The 15,421-nt window shown below is 40.4% G+C and overlaps 1 protein-coding gene across 1 annotated transcript in view; it reads left to right on the forward strand.

Moving 5' to 3' along the window:
• Window positions 1-8,647: 8,647 nt before the first annotated feature.
• Window positions 8,648-15,421, forward strand: part of LOC136877323 (esterase FE4) — a 57,340-nt gene continuing 50,566 nt past the window's right edge. The window contains exons 1-2 of the mRNA XM_067151265.2: window positions 8,648-8,884; window positions 13,882-14,019. Of these exons, the coding sequence (XP_067007366.2) occupies window positions 8,675-8,884; window positions 13,882-14,019 (348 nt within the window). The 5' untranslated portion in view covers window positions 8,648-8,674. The remainder of the gene's footprint in view (window positions 8,885-13,881; window positions 14,020-15,421) is intronic.

Raw genomic sequence — 15,421 nt, forward strand, 5'->3', positions numbered from 1 at the left:
TACTTGGTTCATTTTCAATGTTAAACCGTTTTGCTTCATAACTAACATTATCCATAAAAGTTTGTTGCAAAACTCACAGTTGACCACAGTTTTGTTCAAAACTCACATTGTCTGAATTTTACTTTAAAATTACAAAAGAGCCCTCTTTAAACAAAGCTTTGCAGTGTGGGCAAACAGTTCATATTGAAACAAACTTGTAACAAAAAAAAATAAAAGTACAATACCATGGCCTTCAACATTAAACAGTTTTTCGCCTTTTTCCAAAAGTTTGGAAAAGTGGAGAATGTGAGTTTTGCATCTACACCCCTCATTTGTCGGAAACAGTACCTTATTTTGACTGTTTTGCTCAGCACTAACCCATGCTCAATAATTTCCTGGAATGTTTCGCATTCCGTACAAATGTCAACACCATCAGCTCCGTGCAAGTACTGTATCACAACTTCCTGGTGACATACTATGTGACGCTGGAGGGTGAGAGGGGAATCGCTCGCTCGGCCTTGGCCTGTCTTTCTGCCATCTATGCACCCGCGATGTAACTGTCAGTGGAGTTAGCTGTCGACAGCAACGAGACTAGTGGGGATATTTTGAAATAAAATGTGAATCTAGAACTGACTCCGGCCGCCTCTTAATACGCGCACACAACCACAACAGCAATACACGGCACTGAGGGCGAGAACGACTCTGCTTACGTAGAGAGAGGGTCCGAAAGATCTAGATGTTTACAATCCAAGGATCAGATTAGGCGGTATCCATTAACTATTACATTCTAGCTTGGCATAGGCTGGTCGAACTAGAGGAGGTGGTAGAGGAAGTATTGGCAACTTAGAAATAGAAATAATAACAACAGTATGCCAACAAGTTTACCAATATTGAGACAGAGATTTTCTTTCATGATTAGTTAGTGTTTTGTCCTCAAGATGTCTCATATATCATTGGCAGAGTCATATAACACTTAAAAAAACCATTACAATATCTCAGACTTCAGGGTCTCTAGCAGAGATGGACATAGTAGAGAACATATCACGAAATACTCAAAGAGAGGTACTGTGCCCCCGGTACAATCATCAATTGGCTTCAACTGACCAGTGCAAGGTATTCTGAAATGACGCCAATTTGGCAACTTTATTGTTCATTTTGAGGCTCCGTTCTCACTGGGATATTGCACCATTCAAATTAAGCGATACGTATTTTGAGCTAGGTACGAAGATTCAAAAATCCTTCAAAAGTTACTCTGTCGTTTGAATGTTCAATTTATGTCCGAATATTTTTCACACTGGAAGCTGATCAACATTTACTGGAATTGGTCCAGGCAGTATGATCATAAAACGATGTACAGTTAACACAATTTAAATAATAATAATAATAATAATAATAATAATAATAATAATAATAATAATAATAATAATAATAATAATAATAATAATAATCCCCGCCTTGACAAATTTGACGTTTTTCAAAATAAAGTAAATAATGTATAATTATAACGAAACACGAAGAGACTGATTCACAAAAGCTTATAATTCTAGTAATACTCTCATGACCTCATCTGGCTAGCTCTTCGTAGTCATGAAGTCCCGGAAGCCTATGTAAGTTGGGTGCAACTTGTACATCACAACGCAGTTAGTGTGTCCGGAGTCCAGCTGTAATCTCCCCTCCTTTTGATATTACCTTGGATGTACATCAGGGATCAGCTCTATCACCATTATTATTTATCCTCAGATTGGATACAGCAACGGCTGCATACAGACATCGCATCCCTGGACCCAACTTTATGCGGATGGTGTGGTACTTGCCCAACAAACACGCCTTGGACTCCAACGCCAGACACAATCTTGGAGCGACAAATTAGCAGAGAATTGTCTGCGCCTCAACAACCAGAAAACCGAATACCTAGAATGTGAACTCCAAAGTAGTGGGACCGTAATGATCAATAATCAAGACTTGTAGACAACCATGCATTTCAAATACCTAAGGTCAGTTGTCACTTCGAACTGTGATGCCACTTTTGATGCCCGAGCGCCGGTAAATGCAGCTTGGCTCAAGTGGAGACAATTCACCGAAGTCCTCTGCGATAAAAGGATGCCTCACCATCTAAAGGAAAAAAATTTACAAGACCGTAGTACGCACAGCAGCTTTTTACAGGGCAGAATATCATCCAATGACAAAAAAGCATGAGCAGATTCTTCATGCAATGGAAATGAAAAGGCTTCGATGGACCCTTGGACTGACTCGGTGTGACCATATAAGAAATGCAGATGTTCGACAAAGGCTTGGCGTCGCTCTAGTTGTGGAGAAAGTGAGGGAAGCGCGTCTTCGCTGGCACGGTCACGTTATGAGAAAGCAAGACGGCTCAGACCCTAAAACAGCTCTCCAAGTTGATCCGGGAGGAATGCGTCCACATGGAAGGCATTTAACGCGGTGGACTGACAATGTCAAGGACGACATGCACGACGTTGGTTTAAAACATGAAGATATCAGCAATAGGACGAAATGGAGGAGATGTAGCAAAATAGCGGACCCATACTTTGGGATAAACTCTAGGAAAGGGAGAGAGATGGTCAGAAACTACCGGCATAAATTTAACAAAATATTAAACAAACAAATCATTAACAGCAATAGGAAATGAATATGTCCTCTACATTGTTTGCTCCGCAGAGCAAGTCATCAACAACTTACATCGAGGACTAACAAATTGACGGTAAATCATAGAAGCATCTGCTCAAACGAAAACAGAATATTGACCAAAACGCCGTAGTATAGATTGAAGATTTGGTATAACGTGGGACTCACCATGTCCAATTACTTTACGGACACTTCCGTTCTTGTCGGTATTGAACCCTCGAACACAACAGGTAAATTTGTCGTAAATGTTCTTCTTTAATGATTCCATGATGTGGTAGATAACACACATGTTTAGGAGGCTGCTTTCCAGTAACCTTTGATATTTAATTTAATCGTCCTTACTCGACGTATCTTTCTATCTTTAGGTCCGTAAAACTCAGAATCAGCATGATGGTACTTTCAGTAATTTTTGAAGCTTTGGTTTTTACCTTCAACATATCAGTGACAAGATTTTAAGTAATATTACTTGCTAATAAATAGGTATTTTCTTTAATTCGTTATTTCTCGATTTTATGGCGGTATTCGTCGATTCTGAAATAGTCTGCTCTGATTGATTTATGTCTAAAACGTTGAGTTTGATTTTCTTGTTACTGATTTTTAACATAATTTTGTAGACGGAAAATTGGATCGAATTCCTTAATCTAACAATGCGGCGCGTTCATAAATATTTCCATCCCTGTTGAAAAATTTATCACTGCAGTGGGCAATCCTTGGAATATTTGCTTCTGCTCTCCACATGCGTTGTTATGCAGCAGTTGGTGGTACCAGATCGTTAGAATTTGCTGTGGGAGCTTCACTTTCAGTGATCGTTTTTCCTGTTGTCTGAACTGTTTACAATTTGTAGCAAGGTATTGTATACTTTAGGTTTACAATTAATCGATTTGTGATCTGACAACAGGCGATTTCAGCATGTTTTTTCTTCTGAAATCTGTAATGTTCTGAAATTACCAGAAAGGTTTTGCATGAAAAATTACATATTGATTGCAAATTTATCAGCTTGCATTTAGGCCTACAGCTGATGCATGTGTTAAAATATGTATATTTTTGATACTGTTGTCTTCCCGCAACTCTCAGAATGGGTTGGATCATTTGACGATTTATTCAATATGTCTATTTTTCGCATCGACACAATAGGTCTTCTGGAGACAATGGGATAGTAAAGGGCTAGGAGTGGGAAGGAAGCGACCGTTTCCTTAATTCAGGTATTGCACCAACATTTGCATGGTATAAAAATGGTAAACCACAGAAAACCATATTCAGGGCTGCTGACAGTGGGGTTCGGACCCACTACCTCCCAGATGCAAGCTCACAGTTTCTAGCCCCTAACCGCACAGCTAACCTGTCCGGTAATAGATACTCAGCTGGCTAGATAGATAGATATTGAATGCTTAATGATTATACTAAATCCAATTATTCAATCACAGTTTTGTTACATTGGGAACAAACCATATACCCTTCACGCAGAAATCTTGGTAGAGGACTATAAAATACGTATTTGCGGCCAAAGAATCTTCGCTTTAAGGTTTGCTGAGAGCGAGTGCCCAGAGGGACATGAATATTTAAGTGAGAGCAGATCACAAGGACCAAACAGTACAACCTTCAAAAAGAATGCAACGTTGGGCGACTCAAGTGTTCCAATGTGGCCAGTAAATTTAATAATAATAATAATAATAATAATAACAATAATAATAATAATAATAATAATAATAATAATAATAATAATAATAATAATAATAATAATAATGTTCAGACCATCCGAGTTATTACTTCTGGATTGAGGGCGAAATGGGTTCACTAAGCCAATAATAATATAATGCTATTTGCTTTACTTCCCACTAACTACTCTTTTACGGTTTTTTAGGACGCCGAGGTGCCGGAATTTCGTCCCGTAGGAGTTCTTTTATGTGCCAGTAAATCTACCGACACGAGGCTGACGTATTTGAGCACCTTCAAATACCACCGGACTGAGCCAGGTTCGAACCTGCCAAGTTGGGGTCAGAATGGTTCACTAAGCCACATTAGACATACTGAGGGGATGAGGACATGAGAAGCAGTATGATTGAGGTTGTCTCACTGACTACATTGCACGTCAATATCTTCAGATTATCTGGTTAGGTGGCAGTCGTCCTTTTAAAACGAAATTATGAAGTTCAACTGTGTACTGCGTACGACAGATTGTAACTAACAGCTTACCGACATTAGTTATAAATATCGAAATGTGCCTCCCCTGCGAACCATGAGACCTTGCCGCGGTGGGGAGGCTTGCGTGCCCCAATGGAGCAGATAGCCGAGCTGCAGGTGCAACCATATCGGATGGGTATCTGTTGAGAGACCAGACTAAGGAATGGTTCATCGAAAGGGGGGTAGCAGCCTTTCGGTAGTTGCAAGGGCGGCAGTCTAGATGATTGACTGATACGGCCTTGTAATAATACTCAACACGGCTTAGCTGTGTTGATACAGCTACACGGCTGAAAGCAACGGGAAACTACAGCCGTAACTACCTCCCGAGGACATGCAGCTCTCTCTGTATGAATGATGTACTGATGATGGCTTCCTCTCGGGTAAAATATTCCGGAGGTAAACTAGTACCCCATTCGGATCTCCGGGTGGGGACTACACGAGAGGGGGCGATCATCAGGAAGATGGATACTGACATTCTGCGAGTCGGAGCGTGGAATGTTAGAAGTTTGAATCGTTGTGGTAGGTTAGAGAATCTGAAAAGGGAGATGGATAGACTAAAGTTAGATGTAGTTGGTATAAGTGAAGTAAGTTGGCAGGAAGAACAGGACTTTTGGTCAGGCGACTACCGAATTATCAACACAAAATCAAACAGGGGAAATGCAGGAGTTGGTTTAGTAATGATTAAGAAAATAGGGCAGCGGGTAAGCTACTACGAAAAGCATAGAGAAAGAATTATTGTCGTCAAGATAGACACCAAACTAATGCCCACCACAATAGTGCAGGTCTATATGCCTACTAGTTCAGCGGATGACGAGGAAATCGAAAGAATATATGAAGAGATAGAAGATTTAATACAATATGTAAAAGGCGACGAGAATCTAATTGTGATGGGAGACTGGAGTGCAGTGGTAGGCTAAAGAAGAGAAGGTAAAACAGTAGGAGAATTTGGATTGGGACAAAGGAACGAAAGAGGAAGTCGGCTGGTTGAATTCTGCACTGATCATAATTTAGTCCTTGCCAATACTTGGTTCAAACACCATAAACGATGGCTTTATACGTGGACGAGACCTGGAGACACTGGAAGGTATGAAATAGACTTCAGCGGCAGAGATTTAGAAACCATATGTTGGATTGCAAAACTTTCCCAGGAACAGACGTGGACTCTGACCACAACTTGTTGGTCATGAAATGCCGCCTGAAGTTGAAGAAATTGAAAAAAGGAAAGAATGCAAAAAGATGGGATGCAGACAAGTTGAAAGAAAAGAGTGTGAGGGATTGTTTCAAGGAACATGTTGCACAAAGGCTAAATGAAAAGGCTGAAGGAATCACAATAGAGGAAGAGTGGATAGTCATGAAAAATGAAGACAGTAGGGCTGCTGAAGAAATGTTAGGAAGGAAGAAAAGATCAAGTAAGAATCAGTGATGATGAACGACGAAAATACAAGAATGCTAGAAATGAAGAGGGCAGAAAAGAATACAGGCGATTAAATAATCAAGTGGATAGAAAGTGCAAGGTAGCTAAGGAAGAATGGCTGAAGGAGAAGTGCGCGGATGTCGAAGGTTGTCTGGTCCTGGTAAAGGTAGATGCTGCAGAGAGGAAAATCAAGAAAACCTTTGGAGAAAGGAAATCTAGGTGTATAAATATTAAGAGCTCAGATGGAAAGCCACTTCTAGGGAAAGAAGACAAAGCAGAAAGATTGCAGGAGCATATCCAACAGGTGTATCAATGTAAAGATGTAGATAATTTGGTTCTGGAACATGAAGAAGCTGTTGATGCTGATGAAATGGGAGACCGAATTTTGAGGTCAGAGTTTGACAGAGCTGTGGGTGACCTAAATAGGAACAAGGCACCTGGAATTGATGACATTCCCTCTGAATTACTGACTGCCTTAGGAGAAACCAGCATGGCAAGTTTATTCCATTTAGTGTGTAAGATGTATGAGACAGGAGAAGTCCCATCTGATTTTCGGGAGAATGTTGTTATACCTATTCCCAAGAAAGCCGGTGCTGACAGGTGTGAAAACTACCGCACCATTAGTTTAGTATCTCATGCCTGCAAAATTTTAACACGTATGATTTACAGAAGAATGAAAAAACAAGTTGAAGCTGAGTTGGGAGGAGATCAATTTGGCTTCAGAAGAAATGTAGGAACACGTGAAGCAATCCTGACTTTACGTCTGATCTTAGAGGATCGAATCAAGAAAGACAAGCCCACGTACATGGCATTCGTAGATCTAGAAAAGGCATTCGATAATGTTGATTGGACCAAGCTATTTAAGATTCTGAAGATGATTGGGATCAGATACCGAGAACGAAGAATTATCTACAATCTGTATAGAAATCAGTCTGCAGTGATAAGAATCGAGGGCTTTGAAAAAGAAGCAGCAATCCAGAAAGGAGTGAGGCAAGGCTGCAGTTTGTCCCCTCTCCTTTTCAATGTGTTCATAGAACAGGCAGTAAAGGAAATCAACGAGAAATTTGGAAAGGAAATCACAGTCCAAGGAGAGGAAATCAAAACCATGAGATTTGCCGATAATATTGTTATTTTATCTGAGACTGCAGAAGATCTCGAGAAGTTGCTGAATGGTATGGATGAAGTCTTGGGTAAGGAGTACAAGATGAAAATAAATAAGTCCAAAACAAAAGTAATGGAGTGCAGTCGAACGAAGGCAGGTGATGCAGGAAACATTAGATTAGGAAATGAAGTCTTAAAGGAAGTAGATGAATATTGTTACTTGGGTAGTAAAATAACTAACGATGGCAGAAGTAAGGAGGACATAAAATGCAGACTAGCACAAGCAAGGAAGAGCTTTCTTAAGAAAAGAAATTTGCTCACTTCAAACATTGATATAGGAATTAGAAAGATGTTTTTGAAGACTTTCGTGTGGAGCGTGGTATTGTATGGAAGTGAAACATGGACGATAACTAGCTCAGAAAGAAAGTGAATAGAAGCTTTTGAAATGTGGTGTTAAAGAAGAACGCTGAAGGTGAGATGTATAGATCGTATCACGAATGAAGAAATAGTGAATCGAATTGGTGAGAGGAGATCGATTTGGCTAAATTTGACGAGAAGGAGAGATAGAATGATAGGGCACAGCTTAAGACACCCAGGACTTGTTCAGTTAGTTTTTGAAGGAAGTGTAAGTGGTAAGAACGGTAGAGGCAGACCAAGGTATGAATATGACAAGCAGATTAGAGCAGATGTAGAATTCAATAGTTACGTAGAAATGAAAAGGTTAGTACAGGATAGGGTGGCATGGAGGGCTGCATCAAACCAGTCTATGGACTGATGAGTCAAACACACACATCGAAATGTCAGGATTTACTTTCTTTACTACAAATTCGACGGCAAGAATCGATCGCCGTTGTGTTCCACAGGATTTAACGAATAAGCATTAGAAAGTGGTACCAGCTGTTGGTGAAGCGTGCCGAGTTCAGTTAAATGGTCTGGTAAGCCGCCACTGGAAACGAACAATGTGTGTTGTCCATTTCGACTGTAAATTGTCGCAAGTGTATTTCAGGCCTAATACAGAAGTAAACAACCCAGAAAAATACATTGATATTAATGATGGTGGTTCTTATCTACACACACTCACACACCTCCTTAAGATTGGCAGCCGTTGGTAGGCCAGTAGATGAAGGTCGTAGGAGTCATGTAGAGTGCTAATCTTTCTTCAAGTGAGGTGATCTAAAGTAATAAGACAAACACTTGTGCTCGATTTAAAAATGTATTATCGAAGAAATGAAACCTTGCCCGCATACTTGAGATTCAATTCTTGAGAGGTAAACCTTATCACCACTTTATCTACACCAGAAGTGCTTAGTCAGTTACATATAACTGTAAGCGAACTGTGGTAGGCACAGTTTAGAAATGAAGGGCACAACAGCGATACTCTGGACTTTATTCGTCCTGGCCACCAGTCAGCTGGCGGAAGTCTTCTCTGATGATGAATACCCTATCATAACACTGCCGCAGGGTGCTCTGAAAGGGAAGAAGGTGACTCCAGATAATCTTTCTCCTTATTACACCTTCCTCGGCATACCTTACGGAAAACCACCGGTGGGAAATCTCCGTTTTAAGGTAAGAAACTGATAGAAAAGTTGCGAAAATTCTTCAGTGTGCTATCGAATTATAAACTTAAGGAAAGTTGGAGCGTTTAAAAAAATAATGAGGTTTATGTGTTTCCTTCACAAAAAATATAAGAAATGTAGTGATGATGATGATTATGGTGATGGGGGTGAAATTTGGTGTCAGCATGTACCCTACTCCTTCCGAATAACACAAAATGGTCTGCTCAAGGCTTAAAGTCCCCATTAAACAGAGGAACAACCTCATACGTCCCAAACTGATATGAAAACTGCGGAGAGATCTGGAACTGAACCCAGGTTTTTGGCTCGCATATAGTGGTTAGAAATTGTGTACCACCATCTCCCCTACCCTTCCGGTCAACACTGTGTTCGCGAAAACTTTTTCCACCAACGGGAATCGAATCGGATTACCAATGTGTGAGACCGTAATTACTTGACACCTTAACCCTCATACCTTCAGGCGGGCACATTAGTTGTTACAAAACTCACTCATAAGTGACGGATTCCTTTTATGAAGACATCTTCTATAAAAGGTACACGCATTCGAAACTTGTGTAACGAAATCATGTCCTCACATTACGGCTAATAGCTCCGGAATTGAGGATTCGATTCCAATGGCTGAGGGACATCAGGGGAAACATAACACTCAGTGAGGCTCAGTTCGGTGCACGTGGCGAGGGTGATTTTAAAGTAAGTAATGATTTTGAGGTAAAAGATTAGGTTTGCGATATATAACTCCGAATCCGAAAGATGTATCAATGTGATTAAGATGACTAAAAATAGAAAATTTGGCGTAGAATTCTACGTGTGCCTTGGACCGCAAGAAGAACCAATGCAAAGGTTTAAAATCCCTGTCCTGTAGTATGAATGAAACAATACTTCAGTTGTTTGGACACTTGGTGAGACAATTTAAAGAAGATAATGGAAGGGAAGGGCAGTAGGCCACGGGGAAGGACTGCGACCAGATGGATAGGACAAGTGAAGAATATCGTCGGTTTATATTTCCAGTGTGCTCTGAGGAAATCCGATCGTCCTGGATGGGGACGCTGCAGCAGAGATATGAGCAGTAAAGAAAATACCAGGAAGGTCTCAACAATCAGAAGTGAATATACAGTATTAATCAGTGATGATAACCTCCAAATTATAAGATGGTTCGAATCCCTGAAGAAAAATATTTCAAGAGAAGAGCCCAAAATGTGAAGCTTGAAAAATGGATAATGTTATCATCTGAATGCGAATTGTGACGCCTGGTGAGGGTTATCACTAGAAACCTTTTTCTGAAGAAAATTAATGATATCCTAACAGTTTCCTTACGACCTTTGGGTTTAAAATTATACAGGGATCAAGAAAGGTGAGATTTTCTTTATATGCTTCGTATCGACTTCTTAGTGCAAATCCGACCCATGACGCTTCTATCATTGAATAGAGAAACTTACGCCCAATATAACGGTACCACTGTGGTAGAAGTTACTTGGCAGAAAATAACGTACCGAATGTTTTGAGACATTACGGAGTTTCATACTACTGGAATAGGGAATTCGAATAAGATTGAAGTAAAAATGAAATGTCGTATGGCTTTTAGTGCCGGGATATCCCAGGACGGGTTCGGCTCGCCAGGTGCAGGTCATTCTATTTGACCTCCGTAGGCGACCGGCGCGGCGCGTCGTGATGAGGATGAAATGATGATGAAGACAACATATACACCCAGCCCCCGTGCCACTGGAATTAACCAATTAAGTTTAAAATACCCGACACTGCCGGGAATCGAACTTGGGACCCTCTGAACCGAAGGCCAGTACGCTGACCGTTCAGCCAACGAGTAGGACTAAAATTGCAGTGAGCCATTTCAAAATTCTCAGACTTCAATTTCACCGAATCTTACAACTTACTAAAGTTCACACACAGACTAGTACGGAATGGTAAGATATGATACGGTACGCGCATTCAGGGGGTATATCATTAAACATCTGTGTCGCTATATCAGTTAATCATAAAACCCATCGGGACAGTCCCCACCCATATTTATCACTTTCTCTAAGGCAAAACTGCTACATTTCGATATATATTACTAATAAAACAAACCACATGCATTTCTTATCTTGGCAAAATTCTTTCTTAATACGTTTACCCTCCAGCTCCAGGGTTGTTAACTTCTCCAAAACTCAGCGAGGGATACAACCTATACCGCCTTAAGGGCAGTGTCGTGGAGCTTGAGACTTTGAATCGGTCGAATACAACTGGAAAGTAGGATCAGTGCCTCGCCCAGGTGGCCTTTCCTGCTGAAACATGTGCCTTGAAGAGAGATGGGAAGATTGGAAGTGATAGACAAGAAAGAGTGAAGGAAGCGATCGTGGCCTTAAGTTAAATATCACCCCGGCATTTTCCCGGAGGAGAAGTGAGAAACCATGGAAAACACTCCAAGGAAGGCTGAGGTGGGAATAGAACCTTTCCTCTACTCAGATGATCTCCTGAGGCTGAGTGGACCCCGCTCCATCCGTCATGCTACTTTTCAAATTTCGTGGCAAAAACAGAGAATCGAAGGGCGCCAGCTAATCACACTAACCACTAAACCAAAAGGACGGACCCCATTTGTATTAATATATGAATTACGGCTGCGTAGACTTGGGTATCACATTTGTATTTCAGATATCATCACCATTGGCAGACAGTACTTTGCGGGCCTTGGTCCTCCTAAGTTGATTCTGCTAATATTTCCTGCTCAGTGCCAAACTCCTCCAGGTTTTAATTACCAGGATGCTGATATTCTGACGTACACATTGCTCCCACCTCTGCTTCGCTCTTTCCAACTTTTCGGAATACTTCTGGGAACGTATTAAGTACTGTACCTTCTTCTTCACTCTATTGTCAGTGACACGAAGTACATGTCCAGCCACTCTAGCCTCTTGATCCTGATCTGTGTGCTTTACTTTCATTAGATATTCTGCTTCTAATTTTTGCAAGAACAAGGTCATTTTTGCAAGAATACCTGCCCTCCCCCTCGGTAATTTCTTACGCACATCAATTTGGACGTGTGTCTTGTATCTGTTACGAGCGGGCAATTTGTTTAAAGGTATGGAGATTTCCACGTTAATTTATGCATAAATGGCAGGCAAAGTTTATTATCCTGATCCCATCGTCATTTGTACCACTATGCAGTCTGTATTTAGCAATCAGAGACACATACAAGACTTCTTGTCCTATATGCATTCATATCCCCAAAAATTGTATGTCAATCGCCTCTACGGCGCTCACTATATATCTCATTAAAAGCATCATAAAACAACTCTTTCTTTACATCGCTTTTGTCTTCAGTTGGAAAGTGTACACGGATGAGACTATAGTTCAAAAACTTTCCTGGAACTCTTAACTTGTACAGTCTGTGGGATTTAGAAAAAAAAAATCCAAAATTAGGTGTTTCCGTTTCTTATTCACAACAAAACCAGTTCCAAATATGCGTTCCTTCGTGTGATGGGTGTGCAATACTACTTGATTCTTATTTACTATAACTACGTTACCTGTACATCCTACTTCTTGGATAGCGATGGTAACTAATCTCTACTTATCAAGCTGATCGAAAAGCTTTCTTAGTGCTCAAGGCTGGTACAACGTTAAAACGTTCCATGATCCAGTAAACATTTGATAGGTCTTCGTCGTGTTTAACGGGTTCGAATCTCGTTGGCGGAACAAAATTTTGGTTCGGGATGTTGATTTTTAAGGCACAATCAATCAATCAATCAATCAATCAATCAATCAATCAATCAATCAATCAATCAATCAATCAATCAATCAATCAATCAATCAATCAATCAATCAATCAATCAATCAATCAATCAATCAATCAATCAATCAATCAATCAATCAATCAATCAATCAATCAATCAATCAATCAATCAATCAATCAATCAATCAATCAATCAATCAATCAATCAATCAATCAATCAATCAATCAATCAACGGATTGCGTGCTAAAAGCCTGGGTTTAATTCCAAAACTCTCCGCAGTGCTCATACTCATATGATACTGCTGATGGTGACTCCTCCGTAGGATGGGGAAGTTAAGCCTTGAGTGGACACTTGGTGTTATTTGACATTCACGAGGTTCCTCCAGATATCAACAACATTCTCATTATTAGGGAGGATTGTGTGTATTTCTTTGATTAAATCTGCGTACCTGAGGGGCAGTTTCTGCTTATTTTAGTCCAGCAGAATTAAATTTCTTTGCGTGGGATCGGATGCAATGTTTCACCCTCTTCTACCTCAGTATCATCACAACACACAATGTACAGGATGGTCAGTAACAACGAGAATCGGGCATGTAAACGTCAGAGGGTTGGTCTTTCTGATAAATAATCTGAAGTAAATAATTCGATATCTCGCACCGTTGTCATTTTATCAACTACTGAACTTAGCCAATCAGATCACTTCGCGGGCAAATTCAAATGGGTTTTGCACGTCACTGGTGCTTAATCTCCACGTAAGTATTCTTCAACAAATCAGTACAAACTTACTGGAATGGACTGTATCAATGCATTCTAGAGTGTATCCGAAAAGCATAAACGTTGTTCAATCACTTCCCAGTAAATCTATGAACACGTGGCTGGCGTACTGAGCACCTACAATTACCTCCGAACTGGGCCGGGGTGGATACCGACAACTTGTGTTCAGGAAGCCAGCGACATACCGTCTGAACTCTCAGCCCGGGTCTTTCCTTACCAGATTTTGGTAGATGTTACTATTTTCGGTCTGTCGAACACACAAGTTCAATTTAAATATTACACTATAACACACTTGTAAAAATACCACAGTATTAAACAGGGAATGGTATAGTGTATCTAGCGTCGACACACTATACTATTCCCTGTTTAAAAAGCTTTTAAGTTACATTTAACTGAGTCGTACTGGAAATAATGGCTTCCTTCTTAACAACAACAAAAATATACATATATAATTTGGTAGATAATTCACTTGTTGTCTTTTGTATTCCTGACAGGCCCCTGTCCCTGCCGACCCGTGGAATGGAACCCTGGAAGCACTACAGGAAGGGAACATGTGCAAGCAGCCTGCCAACGTTAGAAGCACCTCTGGTAGTGATGAAGACTGCCTCTTCCTAAATGTATACACGCCAGAGGTGAGTGAACAGCAGCACAATACAGTATCATATAGCAAAGACTCCACTCAATCTACAAAATGATGTAACTGGAAGTATGACTCATTTCGAGAATGATTTTCAGAACTCTATATGCTCTGGAACAACTATTACTTCTTGTATTACTTCAAACCAATATTATAATTTAAGCTTCATTATTTCACTTAATTATAACTAGGTGTAGGGCCCGGCTCTGTTCGGGTACTTTTTTGAATTGGATTTGTATTGCCTGTCCGAAGTGAGTTTTCTATCTTTTATTGTGACGTTGGTATTTAGATTTGCTTTAAGCTGTTTCCCTGTTGCACCACAGATTGTCTGGTAAGAAGCTGATCCTTTGAACAAATAATAGAAGTATGTTATATCTGTACGTATATAAGTGTCACGCTATTGATGTAATGTACACGATTCCAGCTGCCACTGGAACTGTCACCAATCAGGCTAGGGACCCCGAAAACGATGGCATATCTCCCGATCGTTTTAGACATTTTCCTTTTCACCGTCTTCTGAACCCCTATGCCGATAAGGGTGAACTAGGACTTAAATGGTATCCAGAGTGTAACAGTTCATCTCAGTGACACCAAAAGTATTGATTCGACACTAACATCACCACTTGGCTGACAGAAACTGAGATGGACATTAAAGAACTGGGAATATCAGATCTTCAAAATAAACGGTCTGTACAATACATCCTGAAAGAAGTCCGTGGATTTCAGAAAAATTCCCAGAGAAAGTTATCCTCTGGACAGGTGAAAGAAAGGAGTATCACCGGCAGAAAATACGTCAATACTGGGCAAAGATCAAAGCCCAAGGGTTGAACAAGGGTGGTCCAAAGTAGGCCCATACGAACCAAGACGAAGAACGCGAAAGTGTTGCATAGGGTGGCACAGGAGTACTGTACGGGTTGAAATACCTCATAAGTCATAACGTTTGTCTTTAAAAATGCTATTTTTTCTCATTCTACATTTTTGAGTGGCGCTCTGGAAAGTAACCATCAAGGAAATGAGCCCCAAGAAGTGAATGAAAGCTACTGAACTTTCCTTATTAAGTCAGCATTTTATTCTTATGCTTGTCCAGGTCTGGCAGCCTCGAATTCTTTTCTTCGTGGATATCTCAAAGAGCCTACGTACGTCGACAAGCTAGCAACCATTCGGAATTCCGAGAACAATATTCAGGGAAAATTGACTCGATACAGCCAGTAACAGTTGATAAGGGTATCAAAACTCGCTTTGAAAAGAGCCCATCTTTGTGAGGACGCGAACATCAAATGTACTCTTGAAACAAGTATGTTTATTGCATTAAAATGTTATAAATAATTGAATTTCATGTAAGACTTTTGTGCAACTTTAGATTAAAGCAGAGGAAAGAAAAGCAAAGACTATTTCCT

The sequence above is a fragment of the Anabrus simplex genome, chromosome 7, assembly GCF_040414725.1.
Source record: "Anabrus simplex isolate iqAnaSimp1 chromosome 7, ASM4041472v1, whole genome shotgun sequence".
Taxonomy (NCBI): Eukaryota; Metazoa; Arthropoda; class Insecta; order Orthoptera; family Tettigoniidae; genus Anabrus; species Anabrus simplex.